Source organism: Plectropomus leopardus, chromosome 11 (genome assembly GCF_008729295.1).
Source record: "Plectropomus leopardus isolate mb chromosome 11, YSFRI_Pleo_2.0, whole genome shotgun sequence".
Lineage (NCBI taxonomy): Eukaryota > Metazoa > Chordata > Actinopteri > Perciformes > Serranidae > Plectropomus > Plectropomus leopardus.
Window position 1 is genome coordinate 34,319,066 of NC_056473.1, and position 19,640 is coordinate 34,338,705.

General features: G+C 38.7%; 1 protein-coding gene across 1 annotated transcript in view; it reads left to right on the forward strand.

Annotated features, from left to right (window-relative positions):
* cadps2 (Ca++-dependent secretion activator 2) overlaps nt 1-19,640 on the forward strand; it is a 187,322-nt gene that overhangs the window by 94,682 nt on the left and 73,000 nt on the right. The window contains 4 exon segments of the mRNA XM_042496456.1: nt 6,944-7,055; nt 8,990-9,086; nt 9,089-9,128; nt 18,575-18,641. Coding sequence (XP_042352390.1) covers nt 6,944-7,055; nt 8,990-9,086; nt 9,089-9,128; nt 18,575-18,641 — 316 coding nt within the window.

Genomic DNA, 19,640 nt, shown 5'->3' on the forward strand with positions numbered 1-19,640 from the left:
TGTTACCGGCAGTGTTGTTATCTGACGCCGTCCTTCAGCGTTTCATGTGCACGCGACTGCTTTTGTCTGGCCGCATTCTCAAGTGTGCGTTGCATGTGGAAGCATCGAGTGCTGTTCAGCCATCTGCCAGCATACAACAACGAAGCCACTGGTTCTGCCCGAGTGCATTCTTATCTGACGCCGTCCAGCCGCGTTACGATTGGACGTGGAAGGTCTCCTTTGGCGTCATGCTCGTACGCTGAAATCACTGTAGTGGCTCTATTTGATGAGCTCAGATTGAGAACAGGCTGCTCCACATTATGTCACCCACTAGTGTTTATTGGTCGGATCAGGGCGTAGCTTCTGGTAGTTGTAGTTTTTCTACCTCTTGATGAAAAGCGTTCTTTTTCTCCGTTTTCTGTAGTCATGTAGCGCCAATTTCAAAAGAATTTTGTTTTGAAAATTTGTTTTTCTGCTGCAGAAGCGACCTTGGTTGAGCCAGTGAAATACTTCTTTAATCACATTTATGATGGTAATCAACAAGAATAGAATATACACACGTGGACAAAATTGTTGGTACCCTTCGGTTAATGAAAGAAAAACTCACAATGGTCACAGAAATAACTTCAATCTGACAAAAGTTATAATAAATAAAAATTCTATGAAATTTAACCAATTAAAGTCAGACATTGCTTTTCAACCATGCTTCAACAGAATTGTTTAAAAAAATAAAATCATGAAACAGGCCTGGACAAAAATGATGGTACCCTTAACTTAATATTTTGTTGCACAACCTTTTGAGGCAATCACTGCAATCAAACAATTCCTGTAACTGTCAATGAGACTTCTGCACCTCTCAGCAGGTATTTTGGTCCACTCCTCATGAGCAAACTGCTCCAGTTGTCTCAGGTTTGAAGGGTGCCTTTTCCAGACGGCATGTTTCAGCTCTTTCCAAAGATGCTCAATAGGATTTAGGTCAGGGCTCATAGAAGGCCACTTTAGAATAGTCCAATGTTTTCCTCTTAGCCATTCTTGGGTGTTTTTAGCTGTGTGTTTTGGGTCATTGTCCTGTTGCAAGACCCATGACCTGCGACTGAGACCGAGCTTTCTGACACTGGCCAGCACATTTCTCTCTAGAATCCCTTGATAGTCTTGAGATTTCATTGTACCCTGCACAGATTCAAGACACCCTGTGCCAGATGCAGCAAAGCAGCCCCAGAACATAACAGAGCCTCCTCCATGTTTCACAGTAGGGACAGTGTTCTTTTCTTGATATGCTTCATTTTTGCGTCTGTGAACATAGAGCTGATGTGTCTTGGCAAAAAGTTCCATTTTTGTCTCATCTGTCCATAGGACATTCTCCCAGAAGCTTTGTGGCTTGTCAACATGTAGTTTGGCAAATTCCAGTCTGGCTTTTTTATGATTTGTTTTCAACAATGGTGTCCTCCTTGGTCGTCTCCCATTAAGTCCACTTTGGCTCAAACAACGACGGATGGTGCGATCTGACACTGATGTTCCTTGAGCTTGAAGTTCACCTTTAATCTCCTTAGAAGTTTTTCTGGGCTCTTTTGTTACCAGTCTTATTATCCGTCTCTTTGATTTGTCATCAATTTTCCTCCTGCAGCCACGTCCAGGGAGGTTGGCTACAGTCCCATGGATCTTAAATTTCTGAATAATATGTGCAACTGTAGTCACAGGAACATCAAGCTGCTTGGAGATGGTCTTATAGCCTTTACCTTTAACATGCTTGTCTATAATTTTCTTTCTAATCTCCTGAGACAACTCTTTCCTTTGCTTCCTCTGGTCCATGTTGAGTGTGGTACACACCATGTCACCAAACAGCACAGTGACTACCTGTAGCCCTATATATAGGCCCACTGACTGATTACAAGATTGTAGACACCTGTGATGCTAATTAGTGGACACACCTTGGATTAACATGTCCCTTTGGTCACATTATTTTCAGTCTTTTCTAGGGGTACCATCATTTTTGTCCAGGCCTGTCTCATGAGTTTATTTTTTTAAATAATTCTGTTGAAGCATGGTTGAAAAGCAATGTCTGACTTTGATTGGTTAAAATTCATAGAATTTTTATGTATTATTACTTTTGTCAGATTCAAGTTATTTCTGTGACCATTGTGAGTTTTTCTTTCATTAACCAAAGGGTACCAACAATTTTGTCCACGTGTGTATTGAATTAGAGTCCTAAAATAAGAGTTTCACTGTACAATAAAAGAGAAAAAAGAGGCATCAGGAGTGCAGTTTCTGAACTGTAAAAGTAAAGCACATCCCTTACTCAAAGAAATATTCCTGTATCACTTCTGACTATTTCCTCTTCAGTTTTCCTCCACTTTGAGAGTCTTAAGTGAAAAGCGTCATCGTCCTTTGAAATCATTTTTTTTTTCTCACCATGGCGACTGATGATCACTCAGGGCCGCCCGGCCACATCCTCGGTGGCAGTTGTTGCCCGTCGGTCAGTGGGGGTCCGCACTGTAATGAGGCTGCCCTTTCGCATGCTCCATCCACTGCTGCAGAGGGTTTTTTTTCCTTTTCTGACAGCCCCTCTACCCGCCAGAATCACCAAACGGAGCCAATTAGAGGAGCATGCCGTCACCTGACGACCTTGTTGGTCAACAGGGATCCTGAGCTGCAGCCCGGCTTCACTGCGGCTCCTGTAACCTTCACTGCAATTAGCCCGCGGCGCACTCTCACATCTCTCATCTTCAATAACACACCCATACGCTTAATGACATCGTAGTTAACTGTAATTACACGCACATCATGATTAGCTGTGATTACACCGTCGTCCAATCGCTCCGGTGACTCCTGCAGTCGTAGCTTAACAGCTTTTTAATCACTGAGGACCTTTCCATGCATAATACCCTTAATCACTGAGGAATGTCAAGCGTCTGTGAATCATTTAAAGGACCAAACCACCGTTTCTTTGTGTTTATTACAAATCAAATACACTTCCAAAAGTGTTTTTCTTTTTTTGTCTGTCCCTCAAGGCTAGTCGTTCCCATTTTCTGTGAGATTAAGCACATAGGCAGAGGTACAGTGAGTTTACCATTTAAATATGTAACTTTTTCCATGTAATTAAAATTACTTTGTTAATTAGTTTGCTCAAGTGTCAACTGCTGCAGGCTTCATGCACCAAACTAATTCATTTTCCTCCAGAATATGATGTCAAACTAAGATTGGTTTCAGTTGCAAATGTAGCCCGCAGGGTTTGGTTGTAAACTGATTTGGAAATGAAATACATGACGAGCCTCTGCGACAAACACGAGCCGATTCTAACCTGCAGAGTTCTATATTGAATTTTGAGTCCATGCAATGAAATGTCAGAGCAGTAAAATGCAGAACAACAACTGGACTGAGCTGCACTCAGTGTTCGTAAATCCATCACCACGTTTGTGTGAAAAACCGACTCCCTTCCTTGAAAAATGTTAGTAAATATAACTATTAGTCTTAATTTATGTTTAATTTACATCTACTTATTAAGTTTACTTTAAATTTAGTTCTATTTACGATTTTGGACGAAATGCTCTACTATGACTATGAACATTTTTTTTCGGATGATATGCTACATTAAGATTATTTTTTAAGCCTTCCTGGACAACATGCCATAATATGAATTTTTTTAGGCAATTTTGGACAACATGCTATAATATGACTCCTTTAAGCTTGAATTTTGTGAAGTTGTTGCGACTTAAAAATGAGGTGGAATTACCTTGTTTTTGTTTTTTTGTGTGTTAGCAACTTCAGGAAACCAAGTGAGTCTGACTTTACTTGATCAGCACAAAGAAGATTTTGCTAATAATGAAGTTCAGAGATCTGCAAGTTGAATTTAAGTTTAATTAAATCAATCTTTCTTAGTTTTAGACACTTCAGTAAACCAAGATTACTGTGCAATATATCTGTATTCTACTGGTTGCAAACTAGTCAGTCATATTTGTGTTTTCTTAAACAACTCGCACATTTGCTCAGTTTTCTTCAAAGTCCGACCAACGTCAGCAGGATTCATCCTCTCGAGTGTATGTTGAAAATTTCACTGCCATCAGTTCAACAGTTGTTTTTTTATATTTCAGTCTGGACCAAAGTAGTGAATGATAGATTGACATTTCCAGAGCTAAAAACACAAACTGCAGCAATATAGTAGAAGCATAACCAACAAGAATGGTGAATGTATTTAGGCACGCAAAGAATGAGATTTCAATGCAAGACATGTAAAAAAAATACCATTATTTGAGAATTTATAGTTATTAAACCAAAACTTTTCAGGCTGCAGATGTGAAAATAAATCATTTTCTGTCTCAGACCAACAAAAGAATTCACCTATGAGTTTGTCCTGCAGCCTGTTTTCATCGCCGTCTGGCTTTAATGTCTTTAAAGATCAAGGTCAAGTTAGCAAACCAGACGAAGCACAAAAGAAACCTTAACAACAGCCGTCATTATGTCATCACTCACGTTATCTCAGGTCGGTGGATCCATGAGGTCACAGTGGGTTGTGTCAGTGTGTCCTCCGTCTCACAGGTCTCATGTCTGTGATTATTACAAACAAAAAAATGTGTGTGTGAAGTGAACACACCTTTCCACGCAATGTTGCCTTGGAAACTGCTGGAAACTGAATGCGGTGCTCAGGCTCTCGGCGGCAACAAGTGAAGGGGTCACTTGTTGTTTGTGTGCTACACACAGACACACACAGACACACACACACACACACACACACACAGACACACACACACACACACACACACACACTTGCTTACATACTTTCAATGACAGTTTTGATATAAAGGCATGTAATCGTGGGAGCGTGGCGGCTCTCCGTGTGTATAATGGCCGCGTTGTTGTGGTCCTGAGCAGAAGGCGTCAGTCTGCTCCATTAGAGATGAGCAGTAAGTGATTGCTGATAGCAGCCGACACTGATGGGACTGTTTACTGCCTCTGGATCTGTGACTAAGACTTGATTTGATGTTTGAGCAAAGTTTGCATGGTGACCTCTTGTAGAAGTGAACTTTGCAGTCCATGATGTCAGAGTCAGTGTGATTAAGTATGAGGAGCCCCCAAATATAAACACTTTAAGGTGTACATTATATTCAGTATATGTAGTAGCTACACTTTGTTCATGCAGAAAACCCAATAACATCTGGCTTTTTAATGCAATGGTAATTTGCACAATCAGTATTCACTCCCGGGTGAAATGACTCGGCAGTAGACACGGGTATTTATCACCCTCAGCTCCGATCGGCATCGATGGGAATACAACACCTGGATGAACGCAGTAATTTCAGCTCCTTAACCAGCGAGATGCAATGACTCGCTGGCACTAATTACAGTCCATCTCCACCTAAGCTGCACTAAAACATTGTTCCAAATTAGTGCACCGAGTTTGAAAGAGAGACTGAAAAAGTATGAGATACACAAAGAGGAGAAACCACTGAAAAGTTTTCACAGACCTCTGTTCCTGCTGCTGTCTACTGATTACCTGTTCTCCGGCCTGTCTGTGAAGCCGCATGTACACAAAAGAACCCCTCGAAACGTGTTGGCTTTGCAATAGACTTGTTCTGAATATTAGGGTTTTGCTGGAGCTTTGACCTCTTTTGATTTATTCCCCTTCCCCATGCACCTTGGTAGCAGCTGAAGTTGTGCCAGAGTCAGTCACACTGCTTCTAAGTTCAACATTTTCCCTCCTTTTTCTCTCTCAATAATTATATTGTAGTCTTCTAGTTACACAAACAGTGGTAAATTTTTGAAGAACTAAGATAAGATAATCCTAGAATAGTAAAAAATAATTACATATATTAAAAAAAAAAAACAAAAAAAAAAAACAAGGTGCCAAGTATAATAGGAAAACAAGGTGCAAAAATAGTAACATAAAATTACAAGGTGCCAACAACTCAACAGTGTAGAAAAATATATATATATAAAAAATATGTGCACAACTAATTAATCACACGCACACACAAGCTGACAGAAAGGCAGACTTGTCTGCTACAGCAGTGTGTTCACTGGCAGTGGGAATGCAGTCTATCATCTATATTTAGCTGGTTTACCCGTCTTTGAAAAACCTGTGCGCACGTATTAATTTTGGTGGGAAAGGGGTATCAGATTTACTAGCCCCTGATTGTCAGAACCACTTTTGGCAACGTTTTCGCAATTTTAGAGTGAAGTTCTGTCCTTGACGAGGAGGACGCTGTCAATCAACAAGTCATGGAGACTTAATGATCCGTTCACATTACAAGCTAATGTGGAGAAAATCTGAATTTCAGAATTTTGGGACCTTAAAGGAGAACTTCATCCTCAAAGTTACCATTTCTATATCATTTACTCAACCTATATTATGTTGAGTTCTTGATTTGAATTGCCATTTTACCCCGTGACAGACAGGGTGGCGTTTTTTTTTAAAAAAACTACACTCTGGAACCCTGTTTCACAAGTTTGCGTTTTCAGGCCCCCAAAATACTGCTGTTGTGTGAACGAAAGTCCGAACTGCAACAAAGTTTAATGTTTTCACGCAAGAACTGTTGCCGTGTAAACGGCCCCTCAGTGTTAAAAATATTGAACGTGTTGTGGCTAATATTGTTGTCTTGACTGAGACTGAGCTTAAATATAAAAATGGACATTTGCAGCAGAACAGATGGACCAGACTGTCTGCGTCTAACACCATCTGCTGAAGATCTGCACAAAATAATGCTGCCTCTCTGGCTTTCCTCTGCAGTTTTTGAGGATGTGCTTGTCTTGTTTGGATGAACTTTATTGGAACTGTCAAAACTGATCGGGCTGACATGCCTGTACCCGTTGCTGATAGTCAGTTGATCCCTACAGTGTGAGCGAAAATACCACAGGTTCTGGCCGTGCAGAAAATCTGAGAAAAATATGTTGTGTAACTTCACACGTGTGCGAGATCAAGAAAAACGCACAATGTCCACGCAGCTCTGAAGAGGATCTTCCTGTTTTTCAGGTGGGGGACTCAAGGGGACTTCACTACGACTCACCCTCTGCCCTCGGTCAAAGTGAAGCTGTTCACAGAGAGCACCGGGGTCCTGGCCCTGGAGGACAAGGAGCTGGGCCGGGTGAGAGTCCACCTACACACACACACACACACACTACCTGACTGCTGCACAAACAAAACAAAAAATCTGTCTTTGACCTGAGTCAGATCAACGGTCAGTCTCTTCATTTAAATTCTACTCTTCTAATAAAAGACCAAATTGCTCAGTAAATAAAAACTGCAACCAAACACTTTTTAGTCTTTTCTAGGTCACATGATGCTGTGTCTGTGTGCTTGTCAGTAGGAACTGGCTTCCTCATGATGCAGCAGGAGCTACAAGAGCTGTTACTGCATCACATAACTCTGAGAAAGTTTTTGAAAATATCGCTTAAGTTTTGTGCAAATCTGTGATGGAAACCCAAATACTGAGAGGTAAAAAGACTTTACGGACTGATCTCCTCTGAGAGGAGCGTCTTTAAACTCATAATTAAGTCCAGTTGAATTTACTCGCCGTGACCTGAGAAATAAAAAGTCTTCAGTGAGATCAGTGAGGAGATGATGAAATATTGAAATCGGCTGCTGCGTCCCCCAGAGAGATAAAACCACCGGTGGAGGTTTACACCCTTTAATTAGCGGATGATTCTGATTGGACGGTGAGGTACTGAGTCGGCCAGCAGCGCCGCCAGTTTAGAGAGTTTCAGACGTCCTTCGTAATGTTGGACATACTACCATGAGTCTCACACACACACACACACACACACACACACACAAAAACAAAAACAGTTTGTGTAAGCAGAATCTCGCCTGACTGAGATGAAGAGAGACAGCTCAGTGTGTGTGTGTGTGTGTGTGTGTGTGTGTGTGTGTGTGTGCACTGTATTAGAGGCAGACAGCTGAAGGACACTGAAGACTAAACACGGTAAATAAAATGAGCTCTGGCTGCGTGTTGGACCGACTCTTGCAGGGCTCAGAGCTGCTGTGTGATTAATCGAAGGTTTTTCTCGATGTGAAAAAACAACAGAGCCAGGATTTTCTGACGTGGCATTTTGGGGAATAAAAATGACCCATCTGAGTTATGAAATGAGTGTGCACTTCTGTTCTTCTGTCTTGTCACTGATGTTTCCTGCTGGCACATTTTCTTCACTGATTTTCAGTCAAACATCTCCTTAAAAGCTTCAAACAGAGCTAAAAAAGCAGAAAATCAAACCTGCTCAGAAACTTTCATGTTGCACAAAAGTTTCGCAGTCAGTACGCAAAGGTGACTGACACAGTGTGCGGTCATCCTTCAGACAAGCAACAATTTCAGACAAGAAAAAACTGTGCAAAGGCCCTTCAGCTCCGTGCAACGATAGGCGGGTTTCCATCACAGATTTGCCCAAAACTTAAACAATATTTTCCAAATGTTGATAAAACACAGTGTGGAGATGATTGTGTTTCCACTGAGTGATGTTCTGCGACTTCTCCTCTGGTGATAACATCCTAGTAACCATGGCAATTGATGTTCGAAACATTAGGAGCTTTATTTCTATTGTAGCCACCAAACTAGCTGCCATTATTTCCAATCCAAGGCCACGCAGGCGTGTTATGGAGCCATGATGGAAAGACGAGCCCCTCATTGATGATTCGCTCAACTTTCTCAGAGTTATGTGATGCAATAACAGCTCTTGTAGCTCCTGCTGCATCATGAGGGAGCCAGTTCCTACTGACAAGCACATAGACACAGCACCATGTGACCTAGAAAAGACTAAAATGTGTTTCCATTGCAGTTTGGACAAATATGACGCTATGGAATCGCCTGAAATACTACCTCATGCCAACGTAAAAACTTTTTTGCAATAAATGGGAGTTTTCCCGAAAGTGATGTGTTTTCCATGAGGCGGATTTTATATTTGCATTTCATTTTGCACAATTTGAGGGTTATGGAAACCTGCCTAATCACAGCACTAATGCTGAAAATGCAAAACATTTATTTACTAACCAATACCTGCCCTCCTCTGTGCCCCGCCCCCTCCTCAGGTGGTCATGAACCCAACCACTAACGGGCCGAAGCAGGCCGAGTTCCACCGGATGGTCGTCCCCAAGAACAGCCAGGACACGGAGCTGAAGATCAAACTGGCGTCCGCATGGACAAACCCCCCAACATGAAGCACAGCGGGTGAGTCTGCCGGGGTCCCGGGGTCTCGGGGTAGAGTCCTCTTCAGGGTCAGGGGTGGCGGCAAGTGACACGATGTGGAGGGAACAGTTCCTCCAAAACATTTTGATAGTCCGGGCTACGTTCAAATATCTCTGTCGGTGCCTCATGACAACAGTAGCCCTTTTTCCACAATTTTTACACAAAACAAAACAACAGCAGCAGCATCCTGCTGCAGTGTGTCATTCTAGACAGCATGCCGGCATCACGGAAGCAAAAGTGACCGTTGTGACATATGACACAACAGCATCGGCCTCCAGTGTGACATATAACATACCCATTAGCAGTGCTTTCAAAGCAGTATCAATGGCATTATATGACAATAACAATCCTTTATCGCCTCTGTTTGGCGGCTGATCTCGTCCTCAGCTCGTAGGTAGGGCTCCCTCAGAGCCTTAAAAAGTCTTCAAAGGCATTGAATGCATTAATATAAACATAATAATTGGTATTAAAGTGTCTGGAATCAATCTTTTAAAAGTCTGAAAGACATGGGAAGTAGGATTTTAGGAATGTCTTTTTTCTGATGTTGCATTATAAAATCTCAAAATAATTAGTAACGTATGAATGGATTTTTGTGTGAACCGTGATAAAAAATCCGATCTGTCTCACATGAGGTTATTAACTCTTTGAAACCTGGATCAGCGTCATTTGCTGCTTCCAGATACCTTTCACAATTATTTAGACCTCTCAACCTTGAGTAAATTTCTCAGATTAATAAAAAAAATTGTGGGTGTGATGTTATTGTGATTACATATTTAAAATGATGTTACGTAATTATTATCATTTTTAAGCATCTTGTCTAGGTCATTTCCATTTTTAAATAAAAAAAAAAACGTTATATGCTGTATAATTATTATTATTATTTATTTAGTAATTTCCAGGTAATTTTCTTGTATATTTTCTTTTCAGTTGCTCGTTGCATTTTTGTCTCTCATTGCCGTCTTTCTGTGTTTTTGGCAGAAATCAAGCCAGTTTGCTCAGGTTTCAAAGGGTTAAAATCAGATTTTCTCCACATTAGCTTGTAATGTGAACAGATCATTAAGTCTCCATGACTTGTTGATTGACAGCGTCCTCCTCGTCAAGGACAGAACTTCACTCTAAAATTGCGAAAACGTTGCCAAAAGTGTTGCTGTTACATTCTGTGGAGGCAGCAGCTGCGCTCTCCGAGGCAGCTGTGAGAGCAGCGACGGCGGCGACTTTCTGCCAGATTTTGACAGGAGGTGGACGCCGTGGTTCTGCCAGTTTTACTGTGGTGAAGAAAAGTGTCAAATTTATTTTGTGCAACTCTTAATTATGCATTTAATTTTTTAGTTATGCAACTGTCTCGAGTAAAACAATCTTGATCATGACAGAAAGTTGGTCAGAAAATTGATATTGTGATTGCTGATATTCTGATACGTTGAATATCAGATGGCCCTGCGTGAGTCAGTGTGTGTGTGCTTTATTTATTTTCACTTTTTTTTTTTGACAAACCGAACATATACAAAACATCAGATAAAAGGTACAGCACAGTGTAAAAAGTAAAAATTCAGCATAAAAGTGATGCAGACAAATAAACAAACAAGAACAAAAAAATAGGTAAAAATGAATAAAAAGAAAGAAACCGAACAAACAAAAAAAAAAATAAACAAGAAAAATAAACAGATGTACATATATACATTCAGTCAGAGGATTCAGGGAAGAAAGCGGCATCATTTTTCAGAGGCTATTACTGTTATTTATTAATCTGACTGACTTGAGAAGAGCTTTCAGCTGCAGGGGGAAAGATACAAACAAAGTTGACTTCGAGAATTTCTGTTTGTGAATGAAAAATTCAATTCAATTTAATTAAAATAAATTCAGACACTTTGCAGATTTTCCCTGTGAAGATGTCAGTCTGTGATGTGTTTATTTGACATAAATGTTTTGCAGGGATAACTAAGGTTTTTACATGTTATGTGGACGCATCCAGACTCCCTCCAGTCAGACACAGCAGATCCCTCAGGCTTTAAAAAAGCAAAAGCAGGTCGTCCACTGATGGAAGGGCTGTTCCATTTTCCTGTCCAAATGTCCAGCTGTCCTCGTGCAAGACACTGAACCCCAAATTACTTCTGATGGTTGACCGGCACTTTGCATGGCAGCCTGCTGCTAACGGGTGACTGAGAGGCAACAGATCGTAAAGCTTTGCAAACAGCACTAAAATAAATGCACTCCATTTATCTGGGAAAAGAGAAAAGCCTGAGATTCAGATTCAGACAGCTGCATTTATCCCAGAGGGGCAGTTCAGTTTCACAGTCACATAAAACAGGGTGAACACAATCAGCAGCAATCAGCAGCATTATATATATATATATATATATATATATAGATATATATATATAGATAGATAGATAGATAGATAGATAGATAGATAGAGAGAGAGAGAGAGAGAGAGAGAGAGAGAGAGAGAGAGAGAGAGAATGATTTCTTTATTTTTGTGTCATGCACACAATGTGCCCAGCTTTCATGGGTTTTTAAGGCATCCAAATTTTCATTGCAGCAGTCAAATGATTTGAAAAATTTGAAAGGATAAAAAAAAAAAAAGTTATTTTACATCTCGGGCTTGATCAAGACAATTTGCACAAAAAAATAATTCAATTTAAATAAATAAATCAATTATAATTATATATATATATATATATATATATATATATATATATATATACGCATATGAGATTTATATGGCATTTAAAAGTCTCATGGCAGAAGGAGTTTAAGAATTTGAGAATCTATTTGTTTTCCTTGAAGCGGCAAGAAAGCGGCGTCCTTACGGCATTAAGGACAATTCATGTAAAAGAACACAGATTCAATGATCTCAATGCATGTGTTCAAAGAGTGCGTGTGTGTGTGCGCGTGCGCGTGTGTGCGTGCGCGTGCGTGTGTGTGCGCGTGCGTGCGTGCGTGTGTGTGTTGGGGTGTTGTTTGAAGTATCTGCAGGCTGACAGCTTCACCTGCTGGTTAAAGACATGAAGCTCACTCTGAGGAAGTGATCACATGATAATGAGATGATGAAAATAGTTTCTGTCTTTTGAAATCCTGCTGAGATCAGTCACCACATACAAACACGCTGAAACAGGACATGATGCATTAACTGCAGTACAGGAAAATCGCAATAAAAATTATGCACTTTATAAATGTGCATGTGATCGTTTGACAGTTATGATCAAACATCAACCCTGAAAAGTTTATTTATTAACCCTCAGGGTTCGCTCTGATATCGTACACACTCGTATCGCTCTGCGCACAAAATACACTTTTTCAGAATCAGGCTTTAAAAATATTATACATTCAAATTATTTTCTACTTTCATTGAGTTTATTTTTATAACCGACATCAGTCTCTAATCATAAATATCAAATATTAATTAATTAACAGAATTTTAACCCTTTAAATGCCAGGATTTTGTCATAATGCAACTATGTTTTTGGATGGAAAAAAATCACAAAAAATCCCGCTCCCTTCTCATTCTCCGCCAGTTAGGATATATTACGATTATTTACTCAGTAATAAATCACCAGTGTGGAAATGTTTCTTTTTTTGCAGGAAACAGACGGCACACGTGATATGTAAACAAAGCGGCACTGAGGAAACAGGAAGTACCTGCGAGGCCATTTCACTGGTTTCTTGCAAACTTTAAGTTAGCTGCTCTGTTTCAACAATGTTGACTGAAAAACGTTTATGTAGTCTAAAGTCGTCAGCTCTGTCGGGAGCTGCAGGGACTTAAACCAGCGGTGAGTAAGAGAAAGCATGAATAGTAGTGAAATGATTAAGTTAAGAGTAGAGGAAAAGTCCGCTAGCCGCTAAGCTAATTTCTGCAATGTAAAATGCCATATGCTTATGCTAATAACGTTAGCGTGTTGTGTATACGTTGTTTTTATCTTTTCTGGCCAAAAGCAAAGAAAAGGGTGGCAGCTTCTCCTGTAACTGTACGACTGTGTAAATCGGCCCATATCGATCACAGGCCCCTAAATCAAATCGAATCAAAAATCGTATCGTTTTAGACTTTGTAACATCGGTAAATGTCGTATCGTTATATCTTATATAAGATATATCGTATCGATATATCTTATCAAGATGAAACCTGTGATTTACAACCCTAATGATCACAGCCAAAATGATCCAAAAATGTGGAATGAGAAGCATGTAAAAATAGCCCAGCAGTCCCTGAGGGTTAAAGATGAACACAGTTTAGAGTTTTAACTTTCCATCAGACAGTGAAATGTTAAATTTCACCTAATATTTTAGTCTCAGCTGAACTCCAAAACATGTCCATCATTATTTGGGGCTTTCAGGTTCATTTTTAAGAGAGAGATAATTTACACTTGAAAAATTGTTAATCCCTTAAGAAGTACACGTTGAGCGCCAAAAGTGATTAAATATTAATTATTTTATGTGATTGTGTGTAAACCAGCTGTAACACAGTATCAGGACATCCTCTCATCCCCATTTGATAAAAAAATATTTTAAAACATTTGCAAACTGTAAGAAGTGAACATCATAATCATTAAAAAAAAAAAAAAAAAAGAAAAACAGATATTTTTGTGCAGTTTTTCTGTTTAAAAAAACTTTCATTTTTACTTTTTAAATAATTTGAATTTCACAAAACATTTTTTATCACTACATATTTTTTCAGAATTATGCAAAACTGCAAACCTGACTGCAGGAGTGTGAGCTGTGTACTTCTGATGTTCTGACAGAAGATGGCAGCAAAAGCTCATTTTTAAAGCCACAGATTTCTGCTGAGGGAATATTTTATTTTTGATCATTTGTGTGTATGTGTGTGTGAGTGTGTGTGTGTGTGTGTGTGTGTGAGTGTGTGAGTGTGAACACTTTAATCTTGTTAAAAATTGATGCTTTTCTGAATCAGTAGCTCCTTTAAGACCCCTCAAAAAAAAAAAAGATAACACCTGGATAACCTGGAGAGATGTTCTACAAACTGAAAACTGTAAAATTACTTAAATATTAGTTTTAAGAAAGGGAGAGATTGCAGAATTATTTATTTATTATTAAGTAATTTATACAAATAAAGGAAAATGTACAGAACACAATATTCATTTTGATTGTTGTATTTTTTTTCTTCACTATTTTATCTAATCACTATTTTTTATATATATATATATTTTTTTGGTAGTTTTTTTCTTTTTGTTGCTTTTTTTGGAAAATTTCAAGTAATGTTCTTGTAACTCATAACTTGAACCTTCTTCCGTGTTTTTGGAAGAAATAAACAACTTTGCTCAGGTTTCGGAGGGTTAAATTACAGAATGACTGACAAAAAAAAAAGAAAAAAAAAGAGGATAAAGGTTTGGTGCAGTTTTCAGGAGCGTCCACGAGGGCTCAGTGTTCGTCCGCCTGTGAGTGCGGCTCGTCTCCGCTTCACATCCAGCTCTTCTCTGAGTCTTTAAACTGTCTTTCTGTCTTCTCTGATTCATTTCATACAAACTCAGCGAGCCACCTGCTGAAAGGTGGCATCCTGTGTTTTTATTTATTTATTTTTCTTCATTCAAATTATTTGATGCTGTTTTCACTGTGAATCTTTGATCCTGCGATGAACGCAGGGCAAACGGGGCCTGCACGCTGCATTTCTGATATTTGAAAAAATAAAATAAAAAATTCCACATATTTCACGATAACCAAATGACTCCTCAGGATGTTGAGAAAATAAAATCGGAGATGAGGTTAACAGACGCAGGAATGTCTGCTGCTTCAAGTCAAGAAAAAAGAGAACAAAATGTTTTAAATTTGTAAAATTTATTTCTTTTCTTTTGGTTCAGAGCTGATGAAGTCGAAAACGCCGACAGATGCAGGAGACGTTTTCGTTTCAGTGGGAAAAAAAGCTTCAGAGAAAGAAAAAAAGAACAAACTGGAGACATTTTGGTTCACAGTCGATCGCCCAATATGTTTGATGTTTTCTCGTGTTTTTTGTTGCGAAAAGACGATAGTGAAGTAAATGTTTTGTGAGGCCGTTCACGTGAAGCATCGCTGAGGGGAACGCCTTCAGTTTTATCTGTTAGACTAAGAGCTTTTTTTCCTCTTGTGATCATTGAACACTTTCTAGAGAAAACATTTATCCTCCATCCTGTTTTCTGGTCGTGTTTTTGTGCTCGGTATTAAGGAAAAACACCTGATCTCACTGTGATTGCGTCAGGAAAAATGACTAATTTATGATTTGTGATTATTTGGATTTGATGGCCTTTTATGAAATCCAGAAGCATGAAACATCTTTTTAATTAATAGTAAAATGAATTGGTATGTTTGCAGTGAAATCAGGGACTCCAAAAAACTTCATTAATTTAACAAAAAAGAAAAATGCATTCATGAGAAGACAAAGCGACTCATTATAAAGTAATTCTTAGTGTCCTTTTCCTTCCACGGTGAAAATGACTGCTGTGTAAAAAAACATATTTTCTTTAAAGAAATCAAAATCTAAATATTGTGAGGTTATGACTTTTGATGCCAAAAAAAGTGTTTAAAATCTGCTGCATAAACTGAATATGTTTAACATTTAGTGAAATATTTCTGCTTGTGCAGCTCATTTCAAACCTCCTTTCTTACAGGTCTTTTATTTATTAATTTGAAGAAAAAAAAATCTGTGCTTTTTTTCAAACAACTTACAAATTGAGCCGTTGTAATGGGATTTATAATTCAACAAAAACTGAAAACCTTTCATTTATATTCAGTACAATTCTGCAGAGGTCACTACGAAAGGAAATGTCATTTCCTTCAAGTTATTTCATTTTTTTCTCATGAATAAGTAAAATGGTTTTCTAATTGTTGCAGAAAACGGAGAATCTTTGAAACGTAAAATGTAGTGAGATTAAAAGCAAAATTAAAAAAAGACCTATGATACAATGACTTTGTGTTCCACTGCAAAAAAACCTCCTCCTTTCTTGCAGGTCATTAACCCTTTGAAATCTGGGCAAATTGGTTTGATTTCTTCCAATAAGCAACCTGAAAAGTAATGTTAAAAATAAATAAATGAATTAATTAACAAAAAAACTGAAAATAAGCAAAAGTAGAAAGCAGAAGAACAAAAACAAGAAAAATGACACACATGAGCGCTGATATTTATTTTATAAAAAACATGAAGATATTTTCTTTAACATAATAATCATAAATATTGTTTTCCAGACATTTTTCCTATTTTTTACATTTTGTTTTTACCCTCCCCTCCCTTTGTTCCAAACTAATTTTAAAGTCATCTTCTTGTCTCCTTTTTCTAATTTCTTGAAATTTGTGGGACTTTTTTTTTTTTTTGCCACATTGGTCTTTTGTCCCCATTTTTTTCAAATAAATCATACTAATTTTGCTCTGGTTTCAAAGGGTTAACAGCTTGTGAAAGACGTCTTAAGACAGCAAAAGAAAAACTGATGTCAATCCAGGTTTCAAAGGGTCAACTGTTATTTAGACTTAGATTTTTATTATTTTTATATAATTCTTTTCTTTTTTATTTAACCTTTATTTAACCAGAAAAACCTCTAGCGATTAACATCTTTTTTCAAGAGCTTTCTGGCCGAGACAGACAGCAACAAAAATTACAGACAAGATGGACCAAAGATACAAAATCAGAATCAACAACTCCAAAGATAAATCACTAATATTGTCAACCAGTCATGTTGTGAGCTTATTTAACCATTTTTACGCTAATAAGTGGCTCAGGTGCAGCGGTTTCTCTTATTCTGGCTCATTTTAACCTCCCGACAGTCAAAATTCTTGAAATAGGGGAATGTGTAGATTTACTAGAATAGTCCAGGGTCTCACCGCGCTCTAAAAGCCCCTGAATAAAAGTCTGAATATCCAGCTAAATGACCAGTTAAAGATGGATGTTTTTTTTGCAGCGAGGACTGTTAAATGCCTGCAGTGAACTCTTTGGAGTCTGCAGCCCATCACGGCGGCGGCGGCGTGCGGCTGAATGGATGTTTGAAACCCTGCAGGAGGACGGGCGGCCAAATAATTTTCACAAGTGGCCGGCGAGCGGTGCCACATGTTAACCCGGAGTCGCGCAGAATGGCCCAGATTCTCCGTCCAGACGCGGCGCAGCCTTGACTGGAGGCCTTTTCTTTAAGGGCGGGCAGCAGGGCTGAAGAAAGAGGTCTCGCCATCGATTGATTTTCCTCACTTGCACTTGCCTGTATCCCACGCTTCAGGAGGCCCGGGAGCAGCCATTGATTGAGAGGCCACACTGGTCATTCTTCCATTTTTCCTCGAGTCTCCTTCAATGAGCTGCTGTCTGTGTCGCGGCCTCTCTCAGCTCCGGACTCATTACTTTCTCCTTTTACTTTCACATATAGGGGGGGAGGAAATTAATGTGTTAATACTGCTCACAGCTCTCAGGAGCGATGACATGATGTGGTGCGATAAAAACAAAAGAGGACAAGCATCGGGCTTTTAAAATGGGCTCTGAGCGTCGTGGTTTGTGTTGTTTAGCAGATAATAGACATCAGCTGATATGGCTGATATCTTCAGAGCGCCGTCTCATGCCGAACATAAAATCTGCAGATGTATAAAGACACAGAGAGAAATGCTTCCCTCAAATGTGTGCAGTGATTATTTACTTTTGTCCCTGATTGTTACGTTCAACGCCTCGCTCTCTTGGATTAGAGCATTTATAGCAGTGATGCTCAATCTGCTTTGTTTAAGGGCCCGTTGATGACAGGAGGCCGGGGGCCAATCGCAGCAGCCCTATAGTGCATGTTTCCAGGATTTAAGGATGTTTGAAGGATTTTAGGGAATTTCTACGTTTTTCAGATGTTTCTAGGATTTGAGGAAGTTTTTATTGTATTTTGAGACATTTCTAGGAGTTTAGGCTATTTCACGAATTTTAGGTCATATTTTGGAATTTTGGATATTTCTAGAGTTCTAGGACATTTCTAGGAATTTGGGATGTATTTAGTATTTTGGGACTTTATAGGGATTTGAAGATGTTTATGACATTTGTCAGACATTTCTTTGATTTTAGCAGGTTTCTAGAATTTCAGGACATTTGTAGGATTTAAAGACGTTTCTGAAATGTCAAGGATTTAAGGACAGTTCTTGAATTTGAGGTCAAGGTCATACATTTCTAGAGTTGTAGGACATTTCCAGGATTTTAGTAAATTTCTAAGATTTTGGGACATTTCTGGGTATTTGGGATGTTTCTAATATTTTTGGACATTTTAGGGATTTGAAGATGTTTCTTATTTTAGGACATTGCTCGGACTTTGGGACATTTCTGGGATATAAAGAGGTTTTTTTGTTGGATTTTAGGACTTTTCGAGGATTTAATTATGAGATATTTAGTTAGCGCTGGTTTAAAACAGAAAAAGAAGCAAACCCTTACACTGGAACACGATAATATCTGGTTAATTAATGGCTGAAATGATTAAGCTGATGTCATGTTGTCCCTTGTGTTTCAGGTACCTGTACGCTGTGGGTCAGAGAGTCTGGAAACGCTGGAAAAAGAGATATTTTGTTCTTGTTCAGGTAAGAAACAGAAGAGAGGGAGATCAGATGACATGTATTGATCTGTGATTGATTTGGAAAGTGTGTCTTCAGATCACAGAGACACTGCAGACTGCAAAATAAAGACTAAAGGCAAAAAGTAAAACTGAAGTAAATCTGTCTGAGGTTAATAAACCTGTTTTAACCGATCCAGCACCGCTGAAATTTAAAATGATTCATTGTACAGAATTTTTGGTGTAATTAAGATGCAGCAGATCAAACATTTTGCCCTCTCAGATATTATGTCCTCACACTGAGGTATCTCTCTTTTAAAAACTTTGTGTTACTAAAAATCATAATCTCATTTCAATCGCTCTACTTGAAATGTTTTTACACATCGTCTGAGCACTACAGTTCTGCTGAAGCAAAGTTAATTGAGTTTTGGTCTCTTAAATTTCTCATTTACACGTTTTCACCTGAGCTGTTATTAACTTTCTGAATACTTAGAGATCAATCAGGGTCTTTAAAGGCAAGGTCAAACTTTTAAATTCAAATTTAGTCTGTTTTTTTGTGAAATAGAAGTATGTCTGAAAGTCTTTTTTAAGGCTGTAAAAGATCGTTGGGCTGAGTATCTTGTGTATTTTGACTGAGGGTGTTAATGTCCGATTCAGTGTTTCACTGCATTTCCGAAATCCTTTGAAACTCTGCGATCCTGATGCTCAATGTTCTGCTGCATCTTTATTCACTGCACCAAACCAAGATGTCTGCAGGAGGTGAAACATAAAATAAAGTTATGATGCGATACAATACGATACGATACGATACGATACGATACGATACGATGCGATATTACAATGGGGAAATTTGCATCATAACAGCAGCAAAGGGATATCATAGCAAAAGTATGTACAAGATATATAAAGCAATAAGATCAATGGGAAAGAACAATATAAACAGCATAAACAGTATGCAAAAGTCTATGGTTAAAATAATATTTACACCATTTGCACATGGATAATTGCACATTGTGATAAATTGCAC